General features: G+C 43.9%; 1 protein-coding gene across 2 annotated transcripts in view; it reads right to left on the bottom strand.

The window, feature by feature from the left end:
* Positions 1-18,177, bottom strand: part of LOC125447091 (serine/threonine-protein phosphatase 6 regulatory subunit 3-like) — a 96,434-nt gene that overhangs the window by 20,824 nt on the left and 57,433 nt on the right. For both annotated transcript variants that reach the window (XM_048521194.1, XM_048521193.1), the window contains exons 14-20: positions 17,347-17,436; positions 16,251-16,348; positions 13,054-13,111; positions 12,658-12,791; positions 9,917-10,035; positions 8,090-8,255; positions 6,203-6,315 (exon numbers count right to left, since the gene is read on the bottom strand). In XM_048521194.1, coding sequence (XP_048377151.1) covers positions 6,203-6,315; positions 8,090-8,255; positions 9,917-10,035; positions 12,658-12,791; positions 13,054-13,111; positions 16,251-16,348; positions 17,347-17,436 — 778 coding nt within the window. The remainder of the gene's footprint in view (positions 1-6,202; positions 6,316-8,089; positions 8,256-9,916; positions 10,036-12,657; positions 12,792-13,053; positions 13,112-16,250; positions 16,349-17,346; positions 17,437-18,177) is intronic.

Below are 18,177 nucleotides of genomic sequence, written 5' to 3'. Positions count from 1 at the left end.
CTTGGGAATTTAGAATAATGGGAATGGAGATCAGGGCAGTTGAATGTTCCTCCTGCAGAATGTGGGAGGTAAGGGTCACCACTAGTGTCCCTGCTGACTACATCTGCGGGAAGTACACCCAACTCCAGCTCCTTGAAAACCGCGTTCGGGAACTGGAGCTGGATGAACTTCGGATCATTTGGGAGGCAGAGGGGGTTATTGAGAGGAGTCTCAGGGAGGCAGTCACTCCTCAAGTACAGGAAAAAGGCAGATGGGTTACGGTCAGGGGACAGAAAGGGAACCGGCAGGCAGTGCAGGGATCCCCCGTGGCCATTCCCCTCAACAATAAGTACATCGTTTGGGATACTGTTGGCCGGGGGGGGGGGGGGGGGGGGGGGGGTGGGAGACGACTTACCAGGGGAAAGCAGTGGGGCACAGGTCTCTGGCACAGAGTCTGTCCCTGCTGCTCAGAAGGGAAGGGGGAAGAGGAGCAGAGCATTAGTCATTGGAGACTCCATAGTCAGGGGGACAGATAGGAGGTTCTGTGGGGATGAGAGAGACTCACGGTTGGTGTGTTGCCTCCCAGGTGCCAGGGTGCTTGATGTCGCTGATCGTGTTTTTGGGATCCTTAAGGGGGAGGGGGAGCAGCCCCAAGTCATGGTCCACATTGGCACCAACGACATAGGTAGGAAGAGAGATGGGGATTTAAGGCAGAAATTCAGGGAGCTAGGATGGAAGCTGAGAGCTAGGACGAACAAAGTTGTTGTCTCTGGTTTGTTGCCCGTACCAAGTGCTAGCGAGGCGAGGAATAGGGAGAGAGAGGAGTTGAACACGTGGCTACAGGGATGGTGCAGGAGGGAGGGTTTTGGATTCTTGGATAATTGGGGCTCTTTCTGGGGTAGGTGGGACCTCTACAAGCAAGATGGTCTTCACCTGAACCAGAGGGGTACCGATATCCTGGGGGGGAAATTTGCTAAGGCTATTCGGGTGGGTTTAAACTAATTCAGCAGGGGGATGGGCACCAAAATTGTAGTTCGACTATAGAAAAGGTTGAGAGTAGGGTGGTCCGAAATAAAGTTTCAGGGAAGCAAGATGGCAATGGCAAGCAAGAAGTTGGTTTGAAGTGTGTCTACTTCAATGCCAGGAGCGTCTGGAATAAGGTGGGTGAACTTGCAGCATGGGTTGGTACTTGGGACTTCGATGTTGTGGCCATTTCGGAGACATGGATAGAGCAGGGACAAGAATGGTTGTTGCAGGTTCCGGGATTTAGATGTTTCAGTAAGAACAGAGAAGATGGTAAAAGGGGCTGAGGTGTGGCATTGTTGGTCAAGGACAGTATTACAGTTGCAGAAGGGATGTTTGGGGACTCGTCAACTGAGGTAGTATGGGCTGAGGTTAGAAACAGGAAAGGAGGTCACCCTGTTGGGAGTTTTCTATAGGCCTCCAAATAGTTCCAGAGATGTAGAGGAAAGGATAGCAAAGATGATTCTCGATAGGAGTGAGAGAGACAGGGTAGTTGTCATGGGGGACTTCAACTTTCCAAATATTGACTGGGAACACTATAGTTCGAGTACTATAGATGGGTCAGTTTTTGTCCAGTGTGTGCAGGAGGGCTTCCTGACACAGTATGTAGACAGGCCAACAAGGGGCGAAGCCACATTAGATTTGGTACTGGGTAATGATCCTGGCCAGGTATTAGATTTGGAAGTAGGTGAGCACTTTGGTGATAGCGATCACAATCCTGTTATGTTTACTTTAGTGATGGAAAGGGTTAGGTGTATACCACTGGGCAAGAGTTATAGCTGGGGGAAGGCAATTACGATGAGGTTAGGCAAGATTCAGGGAGCATAGGATGGGGAAGGAAACTGCAGGGGATGGGCACATTAGAAATGTAGAGCTTATTCAAGGAAAAGCTCCTGTGTGTCCGAGTTAAGTATGTACCTGTCAGGCAGGGAGGAAGCTGTAGAGTGCGGGAGCCGTGGTTTACGAAGGAGGTGGAATCTCTGGTCAAGAGGAAGAAGGCGGCTTATGTTAGGATGAGATGTGAAGGCTCAGTTAGGGCACTTGAGGGCTACGAGGTAGCCAGGAAAGACCTAAAGAGACAGCTCAGAAGAAGACATGAGAAGTTGTTGGCGGATAGGATCAGGGTAAACCCTAAGGCTTTCTATAGGTATTTAAGGAATAAAAGAATGACGAAAGTAAGATTAGGCCCAATCAAGGATAGTAGTGGTAAGTTGTGTGTGGAGTCAGATGATATAGGGGAAGCGCTAAATGAATATTTTTCAACAGTATTCACTCTAGAAAACGACAATGTTGTCGAGGAGAATACTGAGATACAGGCTACTAGACTAGGTGGGATTGAGGTTCACAAGGAAGAGGTATTAGAAATCCTTCAGAGGGTGAGGATAGATAAGTCCCCTGGGCCAGATGGGATTTATCCTAGGATCCTCTGGGAAGCCAGGGAGGAGATTGCCGAGCCTTTGGCATTGATCTTTAACTCGTCATTGTCGACAGGAATAGTGCCAGATGACTGGAGGATGGCAAATGTGGTTCCCCTGTTCAAGAAGGGGAGTAGAGACAACCCTGGTAATTGTAGACCAGTGAGCCTTACCTCAGTTGTTGGCAAAGTGTTGGAAAAGGTTATAAGGGATAGGATTTATAATCATCTAGAAAAGAATAAATTGATTAGGGATATTCAGCACGGTTTTGTGAAGGGAACGTTGTGCCTCACAAACCTTATTGAGTTCTTTCAGAAGGTGACCAAACAGATAGATGAGTGTAAACCGGTTGATGTGGTGTATACGGATTTCAGCAAGGCGTTCGATAAGGTTCCCCACAACAGGCTATTGTACAAAATGCGGAGGAATTGTGGGAGATATAGCAGTTTGGATCGGAAATTGGCTTGCTGAAAGAAGACAGAGGGTGGTAGTTGATGGGAAATGTTCATCCTGGAGACCAGTTACTAGTGGTGTACCGCAAGGGTCAGTGTTGGGTCTACTGCTGTTTGTCATTTTTATAAATGACCTGGATGAGGGTGTAGAAGGATGGGTTAGTAAATTTGCAGACGACACTAAGGTCAGTGGAGTTGTGGATAGTGACGAAGGATGCTGTAGGTTGCAGAGAGACATAGATAAGCTGCAGAGCTGGGCTGAGAGGTAGCAAATGGAGTTTAATGCAGACAAGTGTGAGGTGATGCACTTTGGTAGGAGTAACCAGAAGGCAAAGTACTGGGCTAATGGTAAGATTCTTAGTAGTGTAGATGAGCAGAGAGATCACAGTGTCCATGTACACAGATCCTTGAAAGTTGCCACCCAGGTTGACAGGGCTGTTAAGAAGGCATACAGTGTTTTAGCTTTTATTAATAGAGGGATCGAGTTCTGGAATCAAGAGGTTATGCTGCAGCCATACAAAACTCTGGTGCGGCCGCACTTGGAGTATTGTGTACAGTTCTGGTCACCGCATTATAAGAAGGATGTGGAAGCTTTGCAAAGGGTGCAGAGGAGATTTACTAGGATGTTGCCTGGTACGGAGGGAAGGTCTTATGAGGAAAGGTTGAGGGACTTGAGGCTGTTTTCATTAGAGAGAAGGTTGAGAGGTGACTTAATTGAAACATATAAAATAATCAGAGGGTTAGATAGGGTGGATAGGGAGAGCCTTTTTCCTAGGATGGTGATGGCGAGCACGAGGGGGCATAGCCTTAAATTGAGGGGTGAAAGATATAGGACAGATGTCAGAGGTAGTTTCTTTACTCAGAGAGTAGTAAGGGAATGGAACGCTTTGCCTGCAACAGTAGTAGATTCGCCAACTTTAGGTACATTTAAGTTGTCATTGGATAAGCATATGGACGTACATGGAACAGTGTAGGTTAGATGGGCTCGAGATCGGTATGACAGGTCGGCACAACATCGATGGCCGAAGGCCCTGTACTATGCTGTAATGTTCTATGTTCTATTATTTGAAGTTGGATATGTGGTGATTGGATTGCCCTGGACGAGCCCCCTTGCCTACAGGTGCAGTACTCAAATTGTATACAATTGTGCTGCATATTTCTTTAAAAAGTGAAAAGGCTATGAGTAATATACACAAAGCAACACCCAATCCTGAACTCGGTATTTACACATTTTGGCACAAGCAGTGTAAGTATTTGTTACATTATATCGTGCAAAGCTATTAGCAGCACATTTTTAAAGCTATTGCCTCAAGGAAGGAAAAGTTAGGACAATTAAAAAAGGACAAAAACATCATTTTCATTTTCATCACACTGACAGTCAGAGGCTCTCACAGTAGGTGAAGGAGTCCAATGCGGAAATTAAATAAGAATATTTCTGACTGAAGGCACAGAAACACCCGTACTAGTATGGCCAAGGATAATTAATAGTTCAGTCAAAGGAATTAGCATCTGGTAACAGACTTGGCAACACAATTATGTTTGCACAGAAAGCAAAACGTAACTGTACAAACTGGGTTAAAATGGTTACATTAGGACTGCTTGCATAAAGCATTACCTTCCCAAGGGCAATTAGAGTTGGACAAAAAATCTGGCTATGCCAGCAATGTCCACATCCAATGAAAGAAATTTGAAAAATGACTGTATTCCCTGGTGTTGGACAACTTATTTTAGATCATAGAATCCCTAGTGTGGAAACAGGCCCTTTGGCCCAACAAGTTCACACCGACTCTCAGAACATCCCACCATAACCCACCTAATCGACACATCCCTGAATACTATGGGCAACTTAGCATGGTTAATTAATCTAACCTGCAAATTTTTAGACTGTATGACGAAGCCGAAACACCCAGTGGAAACCCACGCAGACACAGGGAGAATGTGCAAACTCCACGCAGACAGTCGGCCAAGGCTAGAATCGAACCCCGGTCCCTGATACTGTGAGGCAGCAGTGCTAACCACTGAGCCACTGTGCCGCCCCTATTGAGCCGTGTGAATTGACTCAAAGAGTTGATGGGGTAAAAATGCAGAAACAAGTTCCTTTGAGAGCAACATCTTAAAAATTGGACCAGGCTGATCAGGGAGAATGTCAAGACGGGCCCCTTCACACAAAATGCATTGGAATTCTGTAACTCTTTTCCTCAGAAAACAACCGGTGAGGCTGAGGGGACAGTCAAAATTTGAAACTGGTTGCTAGGCAAGGGTTGTAGAATCCAGCTGGGAAGTGGAATACAAAGCCCATCCATGATCTAAATTAATGAAGGAACAGGTTTGCGGGACTGAACGGTCACCTCACCATTTCTATTTGACATCCGACATATTTGGAAGAAGAGTTTGACCCTGTAGTCTGCTGTTTTTGAACGCAAGTTAACGAAATGAAAACGTGTGAATACGGGAGTCTCCGGACAGGACACTGGAAGTTCTGCTCAATTCCTGTGTCACCCTGCCATTCATGAGGAGACAGGTTCTTATTCAGGAACTTGGTAAAATGTATAGAGACTCTCTTAAGGTAACTGGTAAGACAACTGGAGGGGGCAAAATGTTTGCAGAAGCCAGTGGTTGCTTGGAATTTGCTGCCCAGTTTGGTGGTTGAGAGGAAACCCGTCAACTCATTTAAAAGGTACTTGGATCTACGCCCAATGCGCTGCAACATGCGAGACGACAGATATAGTGTTAGAAAGTGGGATTAGCATGGGCAGCTAGACATCTCATAAATATGATGGACTGAATGGTCTCTTCCTGTCCCATAGCTTTTCTATGGTTCTACATTGACTGGGTACAGGTGAGACTTACACACTACTAGGCAAGGCAAGGTTGACAATCTGTGCCAAACATGAGCTTCTTAGCAGCTGATGGGATGAAAGGAAAGGTGTGAATTGATGCATTCAGTTTTTAACAGAAACAAAAAGTTGCTGGATAAGCTCAGGTGTGGTAGCATCTGTGAAGAAAAAAAACAAAAGGTAATCAATTCTGAGGAAGGGTCAGCAGACCCAAAATGTTAACTGATTTTTTATTCTTCACAAATGCTGCCAGACCTGCTGAGCTTTTCCAGCAACTTCTGTTTTTGTTCCTGATTTACAGCACCTGCAGTTCTTCCGGTTCTTATTTTGCATCCAGTCTTTGTCGAGTTGGAAGTACATACCATAGGAAGACAAACTAGCAAAATCAAAATTCTATCTATCATGATTATGGTAAAACAGCCAAATCCATTTATTAGAATTCTAGCTTAGTCTACAATCTTCAGTCATATAATACAGATCTCTGCGAAGAACTCACTTGTTTCAACTGCTGTTTTGCTGTGTCCATCACCACTACTCTGGAGCTCATCTATAGGAGCAGAATTTGTTTCCATAGATACAGGAGAGTTTGTTCGCAAACGTCCAGAGGGCCTGAAAGAAATGATATTCTGATTAACTGAAGCCCGTCTGGGGATGACTGCTGCCAATTTGCCTTAAAATTGCACTCGGGGTTTCCACGGCTGTTTTACTAGGCTGTTACTCCTTCTTCAGAGACAGTGAGTGCACAGCCTCTGGACTATCAAAGTAATGGCAAAATTAGTTCAAAATCAGCATGGTCTCAGGCCCAGATCCAACTCGGGCAGTTAATTTGAGCCTTGTCTTGAGGAAGTACCTTTTTTCTCCCTTTTGCCCACATATCTCCCTCCATCCGCCCCAAACTATATGCATTCCCTCCTTGCCCTAAAGACAGGCATATACTGGGCAACAGGCCAACGGTAAGCCCTTCACTACCCTCACTAAAATGGACCAATCCACATGTGTAAATCAATGACGGTAGGGTCAACATTCGAATGTCGAAACGTTGGTGGGTCAGGATCCAAGGCAGGTTTAGAGAGCACAGGCATGATGGGTGGAAGGGGTAATTTGAGATGAACCAGAAGTTGAGGTCTGGGTGAAGTCAAGTTTATGGAGAGCGGAAGGTGGAAGTTAGCTCAGAAAATATAGGAGTATTTGAACATGGCGACACCAGAAGTACAAACGAAAGAATTAGCAGGTCACGGATGGAAGTCTTGATAATGGACAGGAGATTGGAAGTTCTGCTCAATTCCTGTGTCACCCTGCCATTCATGAGGAGACAGGTTCTTATTCAAGAACTTGGTAAAATGTATAGAGACTCTCTTAAGGTAACTGGTAAGACAACTGGAGGGGGCAAAATATTTGCAGAAGCCGGTGGTTGTTTGGAATTTGCTGCCCAGTTTGGTGGTTGAGAGGAAACCCGTCAACTCATTTAAAAGGTACTTGGATCTACACCCAATGCGCTGCAACATGCGAGACGACAGATATAGTGTTAGAAAGTGGGATTAGCATGGGCAGCTAGACATCTCAAATATGATGGACTGAATGGCGTCTTCCTGTCCCATAGCTTTTCTATGGTTCTACATTGACTGGGTACAGGTGAGACTTACACACTACAAGGCAAGGCAAGGTTGACAATCTGTGCCAAACATGAGCTTCTTAGCAGCTGATGGGATGAAAGGCAAGGTGTGAATTGATGCATTCAGTTTTTAACAGAAACAAGAAGTTGCTGGATAAGCTCAGTTGTGGTAGCATATGTGAAGAAAAAAAAACAAAAGGTAATCAATTCTGAGGAAGGGTCAGCAGACCCAAAATGTTAACTCTGAATTTTTTTCTTCACAAATGCTGCCAGACCTGCTGAGCTTTTCCAGCAACTTCTGTTTTTGTTCCTGATTTACAGCACCCGCAGTTCTTCTGGTTCTTATTTTGCATCCAGTCTTTATCGAGTTGGAAATGGAGGGAGAGTTTGGGGGAAGAGCAGAACATGGTACAATTGTGGCCGACCATGGAATCAGCCGATTGTATGATCTAGACTTACATGTAAAGAGCTTAGTGACCTTTAAAGGACAGTTAATTTGGTTCTAGTTTTCAAGTTTAAAAAAAGAGGGTTTACAATGAAAGATCATTAATACAGGGGTTACCCTGCCTACAAATGAATCAGTCAGTCCTTCCAAGGAGGAAGAGAAGGGGCATTAATAAATCCGAAACAGACTTTTTCCTCTCCATGGACACTCTCAGATTTGCTGAGTTTCTCCAGCTATTTCTGTTTTTCAGATTTCCAGTATCTGCAGTTTCCTTTTTTTCTCGTTAAGAGGAAATAATAGTTTATTTTCGTAGTTGTATTTCCTACCCTGCCTGGGAAGCAAAGCTGGCAAACACTGCCCATCCTTCTATTGGGGGTGGTGATGTAGCAGATTCGGTGTTGTCCCAAGCGCTAAATCCAGCATCAGCAACACTCTGACTGGCATCTGTATTTGCCATAGGTACAGCATCAAAGTTTGCTGTCCAACCAGCTTCTGAAAGTCAAATTAAAACTTCAATAAGAAACAAGTATATTCATATTGTACTTTTTGTAACCACTTTACATCTCAAAGAACTTTACAGGTAAGAAAATACTACTGAAGTAGGAAACAGTAAGAATTGTACTAAAAACCGTTTCCTCAATGAAAATCAGTCTGACTGAACTAGAACTTCTCACATTCAATCCCCCCTTTTCCAGCAGTAGTAAGGTAGTTTAACAGTCTCAAGTCTAACAGATGGATGCACGTTACCCTAAAATGGCTTAAGAGAACATGCAAATATGTACATAAAGCTTAATAAAATGAATGCATGAATATATATATTTCATATATCCAATAGGTTCATGAATTACATGCACAATTGCAGACTTGTGTAACAACTTGTACTTTACCAAGAACCTAATTTAAAGACCATGTGTGCATGCCCATACCAGTCGATGGCATGCTGGGCTCAGTTCTGGTTTCAGTAAATGGTCTTTTGGAATTACCTCTCTCTCCAAAGGCACTGAAATGTCAACTTCAATCACCAGTATTAATGATGAGGTCCTGGTTTGTCCTTCCTGTGGCTTGCAAGTCCTGCTTGCCTCTTCCCTCCCGCCTCCCTAACCCTCCTGCTCCCGGGGCTATCCAACTTGCAAACTCGGCACCCAAATGTCCTCTCCGCTCCCTGTCTACCTCTCACTTGCAGCCCCATCTTTCTTCCTCACCCACTTTGTCCTTTTGGCTGCTCCCCTCCTAAATCCTCGCTCATGACAAAGTCTTGTGGAGAGAAGTGGCATGCGTTGAGCGGCCAGGGGCGGACAGAGAGGCATGCTGGAAGGTCAATGACAGAAAGGATAACAGGGAAGACCAGCAAAGTGAATCAGCAAACAGTAAGGTCAGTGAGGCTAACAAGCCAGGAGCTGTGGTGAACTGACGGCAGGTACTGGCAAGCAGAAGTCAGTTAAAGATTAGCAGTTATTCAGAGTCAGTAACAGTCGGTATGCAAAGCAAGTTAAGATTTTAAAAAACTGGACGAGGATTTTTGTATGAATTAGGTTTAAAAAAATGACAGATCAGGAGCATAATAGTGACTACATGTTTTCTTTAATCAGGAGTGCTATATAACTGACAGTTGACTTTTAATAAGTTATCCTCAATGGATATCAAAGTTTGGTTAGTCCACATATTTCACAATCTTTTAAGTACCAAAATATCTTTGGAAGAAATAAGCCACAAACAATCTATAAATCAATTCTGAGTGTTTTTATTTCTACCTGATCTGGGAGCTTATGAAGCAGATACTAGGCCCCTTGAAATGAAAGGATTCCATTCACCACAAACATTTCTTCTCTGGATAGGTGCAAAAACATAAAACAAAACGCACAACTGTTCTTGCAGTATGGGGCAACTTTTGTTCAATGAAGAAATGTCCAAAATGGGTGGAAGTCTCCCACCATCCTCTCGATGCTTCAGTAGAACATTTCTTACACAAATAAATCAGCCATAAGTGATCAATAAAATTGGTACTGGCTTTCTAATTTACAATGGTTTCCTTGCACCAGCTGTATCTTCTTCAACAAAGCCTCCGATCCAGGGGCCCAATGAGAAGCTGCCACTGGAAACAATAATTTGAATACCTTGAAAGTAATCAAGTCAAAACCTCAGCATTCTCGCACCTTTATGGGGGTCTAAGTCCACCTTCTCATCTGCAGGCTTAATGGTGCTCTGCCCCCCATCCTCATCATCATCCTCTTCAGAGTCTCTGCTTCCTTCACTGTCTGTACTGCCAGAGCTTCTGCAACAGACACACAAACAAGAGTAAGCTGTGGTGTTTTTGAGAGTCACTTCTGTGCATTTCAGGCAGTAATAGTGACAGATTAACTGCTGCTAAATTTGGAATAGTGGCTGTCCAGGTGGTTCAAACAAATGCATGGGAGGGTAAAGTTGACCTGAAAGGCCCAGAGACGCTCACTATCTGTTCTGGGCTAGGTGATTGCAGGGGAGATATCAGTTCTGCAGTGCCTGAGGTGCAGAAAAAGAAAAAAAAATCAGTTTCCTATTAATTATCAATATTGTGTTAGAAATGGATTATGAATGAATACTTGTTTAGCTGAGATGCACTTGTATTTTAAAATAACCTTTCTTAAAGTTATTCTTTTTGTGGATGGGGAAAATCATTGGCTAGGCAAGAATATATTGCCCATCTCCAAATGCACTTGAGTTGCTTGCTAGGTCATTTCAGAGGGCAGTTCAGGTCAATGACGTTTCTGTAGGTTTGAAGTCACATGGAAGCCATACTGGTTAAAGCTGGCAGATTTCCTTCCCTAAAGGGCATTAATAAACTGCAAAGATAGTTACATGGCCTTGGTTTTTTAATTTCAAATTTTTACATAAATCAATTGAGTTTATCAATTTATATAAACGATTTGGATTTTTAAAAAATTCACAGGATGAGGGCATCGCTGACCAGGCAGTGTTTACTGCCCATCCCTCATTGCCCAGACAGTTAGGAATCAACCACATTGCTGTGGGTCTGGGATCACATGGAGGCCAGACCAGGTAACGATGTCAGTCTCCTTCCCTAAAGGAGATTAGTGAATCAGATAGGTTTATCCAACAATGAATTCATGGTCATCATCAGATTCTTAACTCTTGATATGCGTTGAATTCAAATTCCACCATCTGCCTTAGTGGGATTCGTCCCCAGAACATTATCTGGATTAACAGTTCAGTGATAATACCACTAGGCATCACCTCCCCATATGAACATAGGAGGCATGGTTAGTAAGTGGGCAGATGGTACAAACATTGGTGGCATAGTGAACAGTGGGACAGTAGGAAGTGGGACATAACACCAGCACTTCGTCGGAGGCTTACTGATGATGTTACCTAGAATGGTGACGAAACGTCTGAAAACTAACCTTCCAGCTCAGCGAGCAAACTCACATCCAGAACCTCAACCTGAGCTACAAATCTTTTCAAAACTCGATGGTGAACAGTGTCAGAGTACAATGGGACCTTGATCAGATTGGTCGAGGAGTGGCAGCTGGAGTTTAATTTAGATAAATGTGAGGTGCTGCATTTTGGAAAGGCAAATCAGAGCACGACTTGTACACTTGATGATAAGGTCCTAGAGAATGTTGATGAATGAAGAGACCTTGGAATGCAGCTTCATAATTCCTTGAAAGTGGAGTTGCAGGTAAACAGGATAGTGATGAAGGCTTTTGATACGCTTGCCTTTATTGGTCAGTGCATTGAGTATAGCAGTTGGGAGGTCATGCTGAAGCTGTACAGGACACTTTCAGCCAATTTTGGAATACTGCGCTCAATTCTGGTCCCCCTGTTTTAGGAAGAATGTTGTGAAACTTGAAAGAGTTCAGAAAAGGTTTACAAGGATATTGCCAGGGTTGGAGGGTTTGATCTATGGGGAGAGACTGAATAGGCAGTGGCTATTTTCACTGGAGCATTGAAGGCTGAGGACTGACCTTTATAGAGGTTTATAAAATCATGAGGGGCACGGACAGGGTGAATAGCCAAGGTCTTTTCCCCAGGGTAGGGAAGTCCAAAGCTAGAGGGCACAGATTTAAGGTGAGAAGGGAAAGATTTAATTGGGACCTAATTGGGGTACCTTTTCTCATGCAGAGGGTGGTACATTTATGGAATGAACTGCCAGAAGTAGTGGTGGAGCTGGTACATTTGAGGTGGCACAGTAGCTCAGTGGTTAGCAGTGTAGCCTCACAGCACCAGGGACCTGGGTTCGATTCCACCCTTGGGCGACTCTCTGTGCGGAATTTGCACATTCTCCCCGTGTCTGCGTGGGTTTTCTCCGGGCGCTCCGGTTTCCTCCCACAGTCCAAAAATGTGCAGGCTAGGTGGTTGGGCCATGCTAAATTGCCCGTAGTACTTAGGAGTGTGAGGGTTATAGGGGGATGGGTCTGGGTGGGATGTATCAAGGGGCGGTGTTGACTTGTTGGGACAAAGGGCCTGTTTCCACACTGTAGGGAATCTAACCTAATTACAACATTCAAAAGACATCTAGATAGATAGATGAATAAGATGTGTTTAGAGGGATACGGGTCAAATGCTGGCAAATAGGACTAGATTAATTTAGGATATCTGTCGGGCATGCATGAGTTGGACTGAAGGGTCTATTCCCACATTGTATAGCTCTATGGCTCTATGACTAATTAATTGAATTTAAGTTCTGTCTGCAGGCAGGATGGTAAGTGAACCGCTGTCCCCTGGGGAGCAGCCCAGGCACTGGATAAGTTGCCGAATGATACGACCATCATGCTAAAGATTCCCCACTTTCTAAGTTCAGTGTGCTCGGAGGGTTTATTAAATGCAGCTTGTGGAACTGTACCATACTGGAAAGCAGAGGGCAAGAAACTGCTCTCTGACAAACCCCAATGCGTACCGTGGCACACGTGGTGCATCTGTTGCAAAACGCATATCCTTTTCTTGCCAAACATCATCTTCATCTGAGCCTTCATCATCGTTGAACTGCCGTATTCGCTCCTTCCAACATTCCTCAAACAGATTTGTGTTTGGCTGAGAAGCAAGAAAGAAAATTAGCCTTGCACGCAAGTTTTGAAATCATTGAAATCATGCTTGTTGTGAAATTATAATTCACATCAATTAAGGGTAGATCTCGTCACAAATTCTCTCATTCACCCATGTCAACAGAGTTACAAAACTCTCTCAAACAACCCAATTCATCTGTATGCGTGTATGGCAAATCTGAGCCAAGGAACTGTGCAAATTATTTTTGCAGTATCACATCAAAGAATTAAAACGCATAATTTACACTTACACTGTCACTGTTGGCGTCAAAAACAAAGCTGATGTTGGCTGCTCTCTCGAATGGGGAACTGTTGATTAAATAGGAAACAAGCGTCAACATTGATCTCCTGAAAGGGGAAATGGCCTTTTTCTTCTCAATCATACGGTAACAACTCAGGTAAAAATAATTCCTTTACAACTTTTGAATGCAAGAATATGTGCCTAATGAGTGTGCATGTGAAACCTTGCAGCTGCTGGCAACTCTAACTAGTAAATTCATACCTGCACGTTTCAAAAGTCACAGCATCTTACAATAAAGGAACAGCTCACTATGTTTTTTTTTCCCAAGAAGTGACTAAGAGGATTGAAGAAGGCAGAGTGGTGTAAGTATATATGGACTTCAGTAAAGCATTTGACAACATTCAGCACAGTAAACTGGTTAACAAGGTAAGACCACATGGAATACAGGGAAAACTAGCCACTTGGATGCACAACTGGTTTAAAGATAGGTGACAGAGGGCAGTGGTAGAGGGTTGCTTTTTTGACTGGAAACCTATAACCAGTGGTGCGCTGCAAGGATCGGAGCTGGGTTATCTGGGTGCTTTTTGTCATTTACATAAAGGATTTGGATGTGAATATAGCAGGAACAGTTAGTCAGTTTGCAGGTAACACCAAAATTAATAGTGTAATCGACACAAAGAAGTTCACCTCAGAGTACAACGGGATCTTGATCAGATGGGTCAATGGGCTGACGAGAGGCAAATGGAGTTTAATTTAGTTAAATGTGAGGTGCTGCATTTTGGGAGGACAAATCACAGCAGAACATATACATTTAATGGTAAGGTCCTGGGGAGTGCTGCTGTTGTTGGAGTACAGGTTGACAGTTCCTCGAAAATGGAATCGCAGGTTGACAGATTAGTGAAAAAGGTGTCTGGTAGACTTGTCTTTATTGGTCTGTGCATTGATTATGGGAGTTGGGTGGTCATGTTGAGGCTGTACGTATCAATGGTTAGGTGACTTTTTGCATACTGCATTCAATTCCCTGCTCTTGGAAAGATGTTGTGAAACTTGAAAATATTTACAAAGGTTGTTGACAGGGGTGGAGGGTTTTACCTTTTGGGAGGCGCTGAACAGGCCGAGGTCATTTGCCCTGGAATGTCAGAGGCTGTGGGGTGACCTTATAGAGGTTTACAAAATCATGAGGGGCATGAATAAAGGTGAATAGCTCAGGCCATTTTCCCCAGGGTAGGGGAGTCCAAAACTACAGGGCATGGGTTTAAGATGAGAGGAGCAAGTTTTAAAAAGGGGCTTAAAGGGCAACGTTTTTATGTGGAGGGTGGTGTGCACATGGAACAAGCAGCCAGAGGAAGTGGAGGAGGCTGGTCAATTACACCATTTAAAAGGCATCTGGGTGGGTGCACGAATAGGAAGGGTTTAGAGGGAAAAGGGCCAAACGTTGGTAAATGTGGCTAGACTAATTTAAGATATCTGATCTCACGGATGAGTTGGACTGAAAGGTCTGTTTCCATGCTGTACATCTCTGTGACACTGTTTCAAGGTCAGATGTATTGACCTGTCCTTTGCCCAAATACTACTTTCATAATTTTCTACTCCAAGATATTTCCCCAGTTCTTTCTCAATTCTATTCCCACTGTACAGGGTCCTCTGTGTTGTTGTAACACCACATAATCTTCTCAACTCTTGCTTTCCATTCTTAAAATTATGCCCTCGATCAGAATATTGCCAAATGCATACGTTCAATCCCCATACTATCGAAAGTAGCTTTTCAGGCCTGACTCCTAGCCTTACCCCACATAACACAATGGCTTAAGAACAATTAAGAACTCTTGGACAAGGATACAATAGTTCAAGTGTGGGGCTATGTTGTTCGTAATTGGAAACAGTTCTTTCCACTTAACCTTTTTAAACACCTCATACATGAGGGTCTGTTCGATCTCGATGTGCTTTAAATTAAAAGAGCTCCAATTCCTTTCACCTTTCCTCAACTAATCCTTCTCACCCTGGAAAATATCAAAGTAATGAACAAAAACAGAAATTGCCAGACAAATTCAATGAATTCAGTTTTTCCAGCAACTTCTGTTTTTGTTTCTGATTTTCAGCATCCGTAGACTGGAGGAACTTTGAAACATGCAGCTGCCCCATTTGTATTTGCAGTTAAACAGAAGTAGCACTTGGGAGGCAGTTTGGAAAGATAACAAAGTGTGGAGCTGGATGAACACAGCAGGCCAAGCAGCATCTCAGGAGCACAAAAGCTGACGTTTCGGGCCTGGACCCTTCATCAGAAAAGGGGGTTGGGGAGAGGGTTCTGGAATAAATAAGGAGAGAGGGGGAGGCGGACCGAAAATGGAGAGTAAAGAAGATAGGTGGAGAGGAGAGTACAGGTGGGGAGGTAGGGAGGGGATAGGTCAGTCCAGGGAAGATGGACAGGTCAAGGAGGCAGGATGAGGTGGTAGGTAGGAGATGGAGCTGCGGCTTGAGATGGGAGGAAGGGATAGGTGAGAGGAAGAACAGGTTAGGGAGGCAGAGACAGGCTGGGCTGGTTGTGTGATGCAGTGGAGGGAGGGGAAGAACTGGGCTGGTTTTGGGATGCGGTGGGGGAAGGGGAGATTTTGAAGCTTGTGAAGTCCACATTGATACCTCCCACCTCAAGCCGCACCTCCATTTCCTACCTACCACCTCATCCCGCCTCCTTGACATGTCCATCTTCCCTGGACCGACCTATCCCCTCCCTACTTCCTCACCTATACTCTCCTCTCTACCTATCTTCTTTACTCTCCATCTTCGGTCCGCCTCCCCCTCTCTCCCTATTTATTCCAGTTCCCTCTCTGATAAAGGGTCTAGGCCCGAAATGTCAGCTACTGTGCTCCTGAGACGCTGCTTGGCCTGCTGTGTTCACCCAGCTCCACACTATGTTATCTTGGATTCTCCAGCATCTGCAGTTCCCATTATCACTGAGGCAGTTTGGAAAGTTGGGTTGAGACCACAACCTGACAAGGCACAATTTTATTGAATGGCAGAGCAAGTTTGAGGGGCTGTATTGGACTAATCTCTAAAATCCCAAAATGCTTCATAGCCTGGTCATTCAGAAGTTTAAGCTTCCAAGATGTTTCTAATAATCTGCACACAGTGGTGGGATATAACTTTTTCTAAGTGTAATTTCCCCGATTCTGAAAACAAGTAGTTGCATCACCAGCAAACAGAACTTACTTCACACTTTCCTCCTGCTCAGCAAATTCCTCATCATTAAAGCCAAACTGATCAATGAATGTTGAAGTCATTTGTTGGATCTGGTAGTCTGAGAATGCCTGAAAATATACCACAAGCAATACATCCATCACTCAGAGCAAAGGGCAAGTGCCAAGCTTAGATATAAACCTGAGTTCCAAAACATAGGGATAATTTTTAGACTCATGAAAGTGAGCGACAGAACCTTGCTGCTTATGTTAGACTGAAATTTTTATTTTTCCTTTATTCATTCACGGGATAAAGGCGTCACTGGCTAGACAGCATTTACTGCGTCATCTCTAATTGCCCACGGGACAGTTAAGAATCAATCACATTGCTGTGGGTCTGGATTCACACGTAGGCCAGACCAGGTAAGGACGGCAGTTTGCTTCCCTAAAGGGCATTAGCGAACCAGGTGGGTTTTTCCAACAATCAGCAATGGATTCATGGTCTTCATTTCAATCTTCATTCCAGATATTTATTGAATTCAAATTCTACCATCTTCCATGGTGGGATTTGAACCTGGGTCCCCAGACCATTATCTGGGTGACTGCATTAACAGTCCAGCAATAATACCACTAGGCCACTGCATCCCCAACTCTGAATTTGCCACTGTTTCCAGTGTTAAATTTAATAATGAGGCCACCTACTCCATCAGTAAACATAAATGCACTACAGTCCTATCGGTCCACAGGGCTGCTCTCTCATTAGAAGGAGATAACTGGTGACGGTTTAACCAGAGAGTCACCACACCTCAGGCAAGGGGAGAGGTTAAGCAAGAGAATCATTCAATAGTAACCTCAGCCAGTGCAGCATCATGTTGCATCAGCAACCGACTGTCCAATCAACTGTGCTAAGCGGCCCTCACTAAACAGCACTTGAACAATCTTGAAGAAAGGACAAGAGTTTCAGGAAATTGGTCAGTTAACAACTGGCAATAATTCACCCAGACTTCAAGATAATTATGTGACACAACTTTTCCTCCCCCTCAGAAAAGGGTCACAAAGAGAGAAGTAAGAAGCACAGAAAGAGATGAATGAGAGAGAAAGATAAACTCCATGCTGCTCCTAGTTTGTACCTGCTGTAGAACAGCCTCCTGCGGGAAGCTGAACTCCTTCAGATCATTCTCATCATCATCACTTGAGGAGTGTAGGTTCCGCATATTTACCTGAGCCACAAACGTTAAATATTACTTATGGCAAAAACCAATATACCAAAGCTTTACAGAACACCATTTAAATCTCTCAAAAATATGCAGATATAAGTCAATCATTCTAAAAGCACATGACTATCCTAATGATTTAGGACTGTGAACGTCCAAAGTTACTCCCAACGTCAGTGAGAGTAAGTGACTTTAATCATAGGATGCACAAGTTAGAAGGCAATACTGTCAAGATTATACAGGATGTTACACCTTCAAACTATAGTGTAAAAGAGCAAAAATAGGCTTTAAAAAAAACACAGACACAGCAATTTCTTGATATGTTATGTTTAATACATCTGGTGGTGAGTACATGCCTGTTAGTAAAGTCACTGTTGTTGGGCCCTTGCTCCTCAAACCTCTCTTCCCACTCCCAATTCTTCCCTCAGGGGTACAGAAGGAGAGCAGCCAGTACAATAGTGCCTTCACTTAGCCAATGACTTGCTTCTAGACACATAATCAGCACCTCTAGTTTACTGGCTATCTGCTTATAGTGCCTGAAGTCTAATTTCATTGACTTTCATTGGTGAATATATCCAACATGCTCTATCTAGTTCAGCCCTGAAAGCAGGTCAAAATTAATCTGTCAATGTTACACTCTAAAATCAGTCTAAGATTTACTTTTTGTCAGCTGGAGCAATATAACAGAATCCGGTAGCATTCCTGCTCCTGAAACAAATGAAGCACGGAAGAAGATAATAAAGTGTG

This window comes from Stegostoma tigrinum, chromosome 38 (assembly GCF_030684315.1).
Source record: "Stegostoma tigrinum isolate sSteTig4 chromosome 38, sSteTig4.hap1, whole genome shotgun sequence".
NCBI classification, from domain to species: domain Eukaryota; kingdom Metazoa; phylum Chordata; class Chondrichthyes; order Orectolobiformes; family Stegostomatidae; genus Stegostoma; species Stegostoma tigrinum.
The sequence above is the reverse complement of the archived record's forward strand: the minus strand, read 5'-3'. Positions and strand labels throughout refer to the sequence as shown.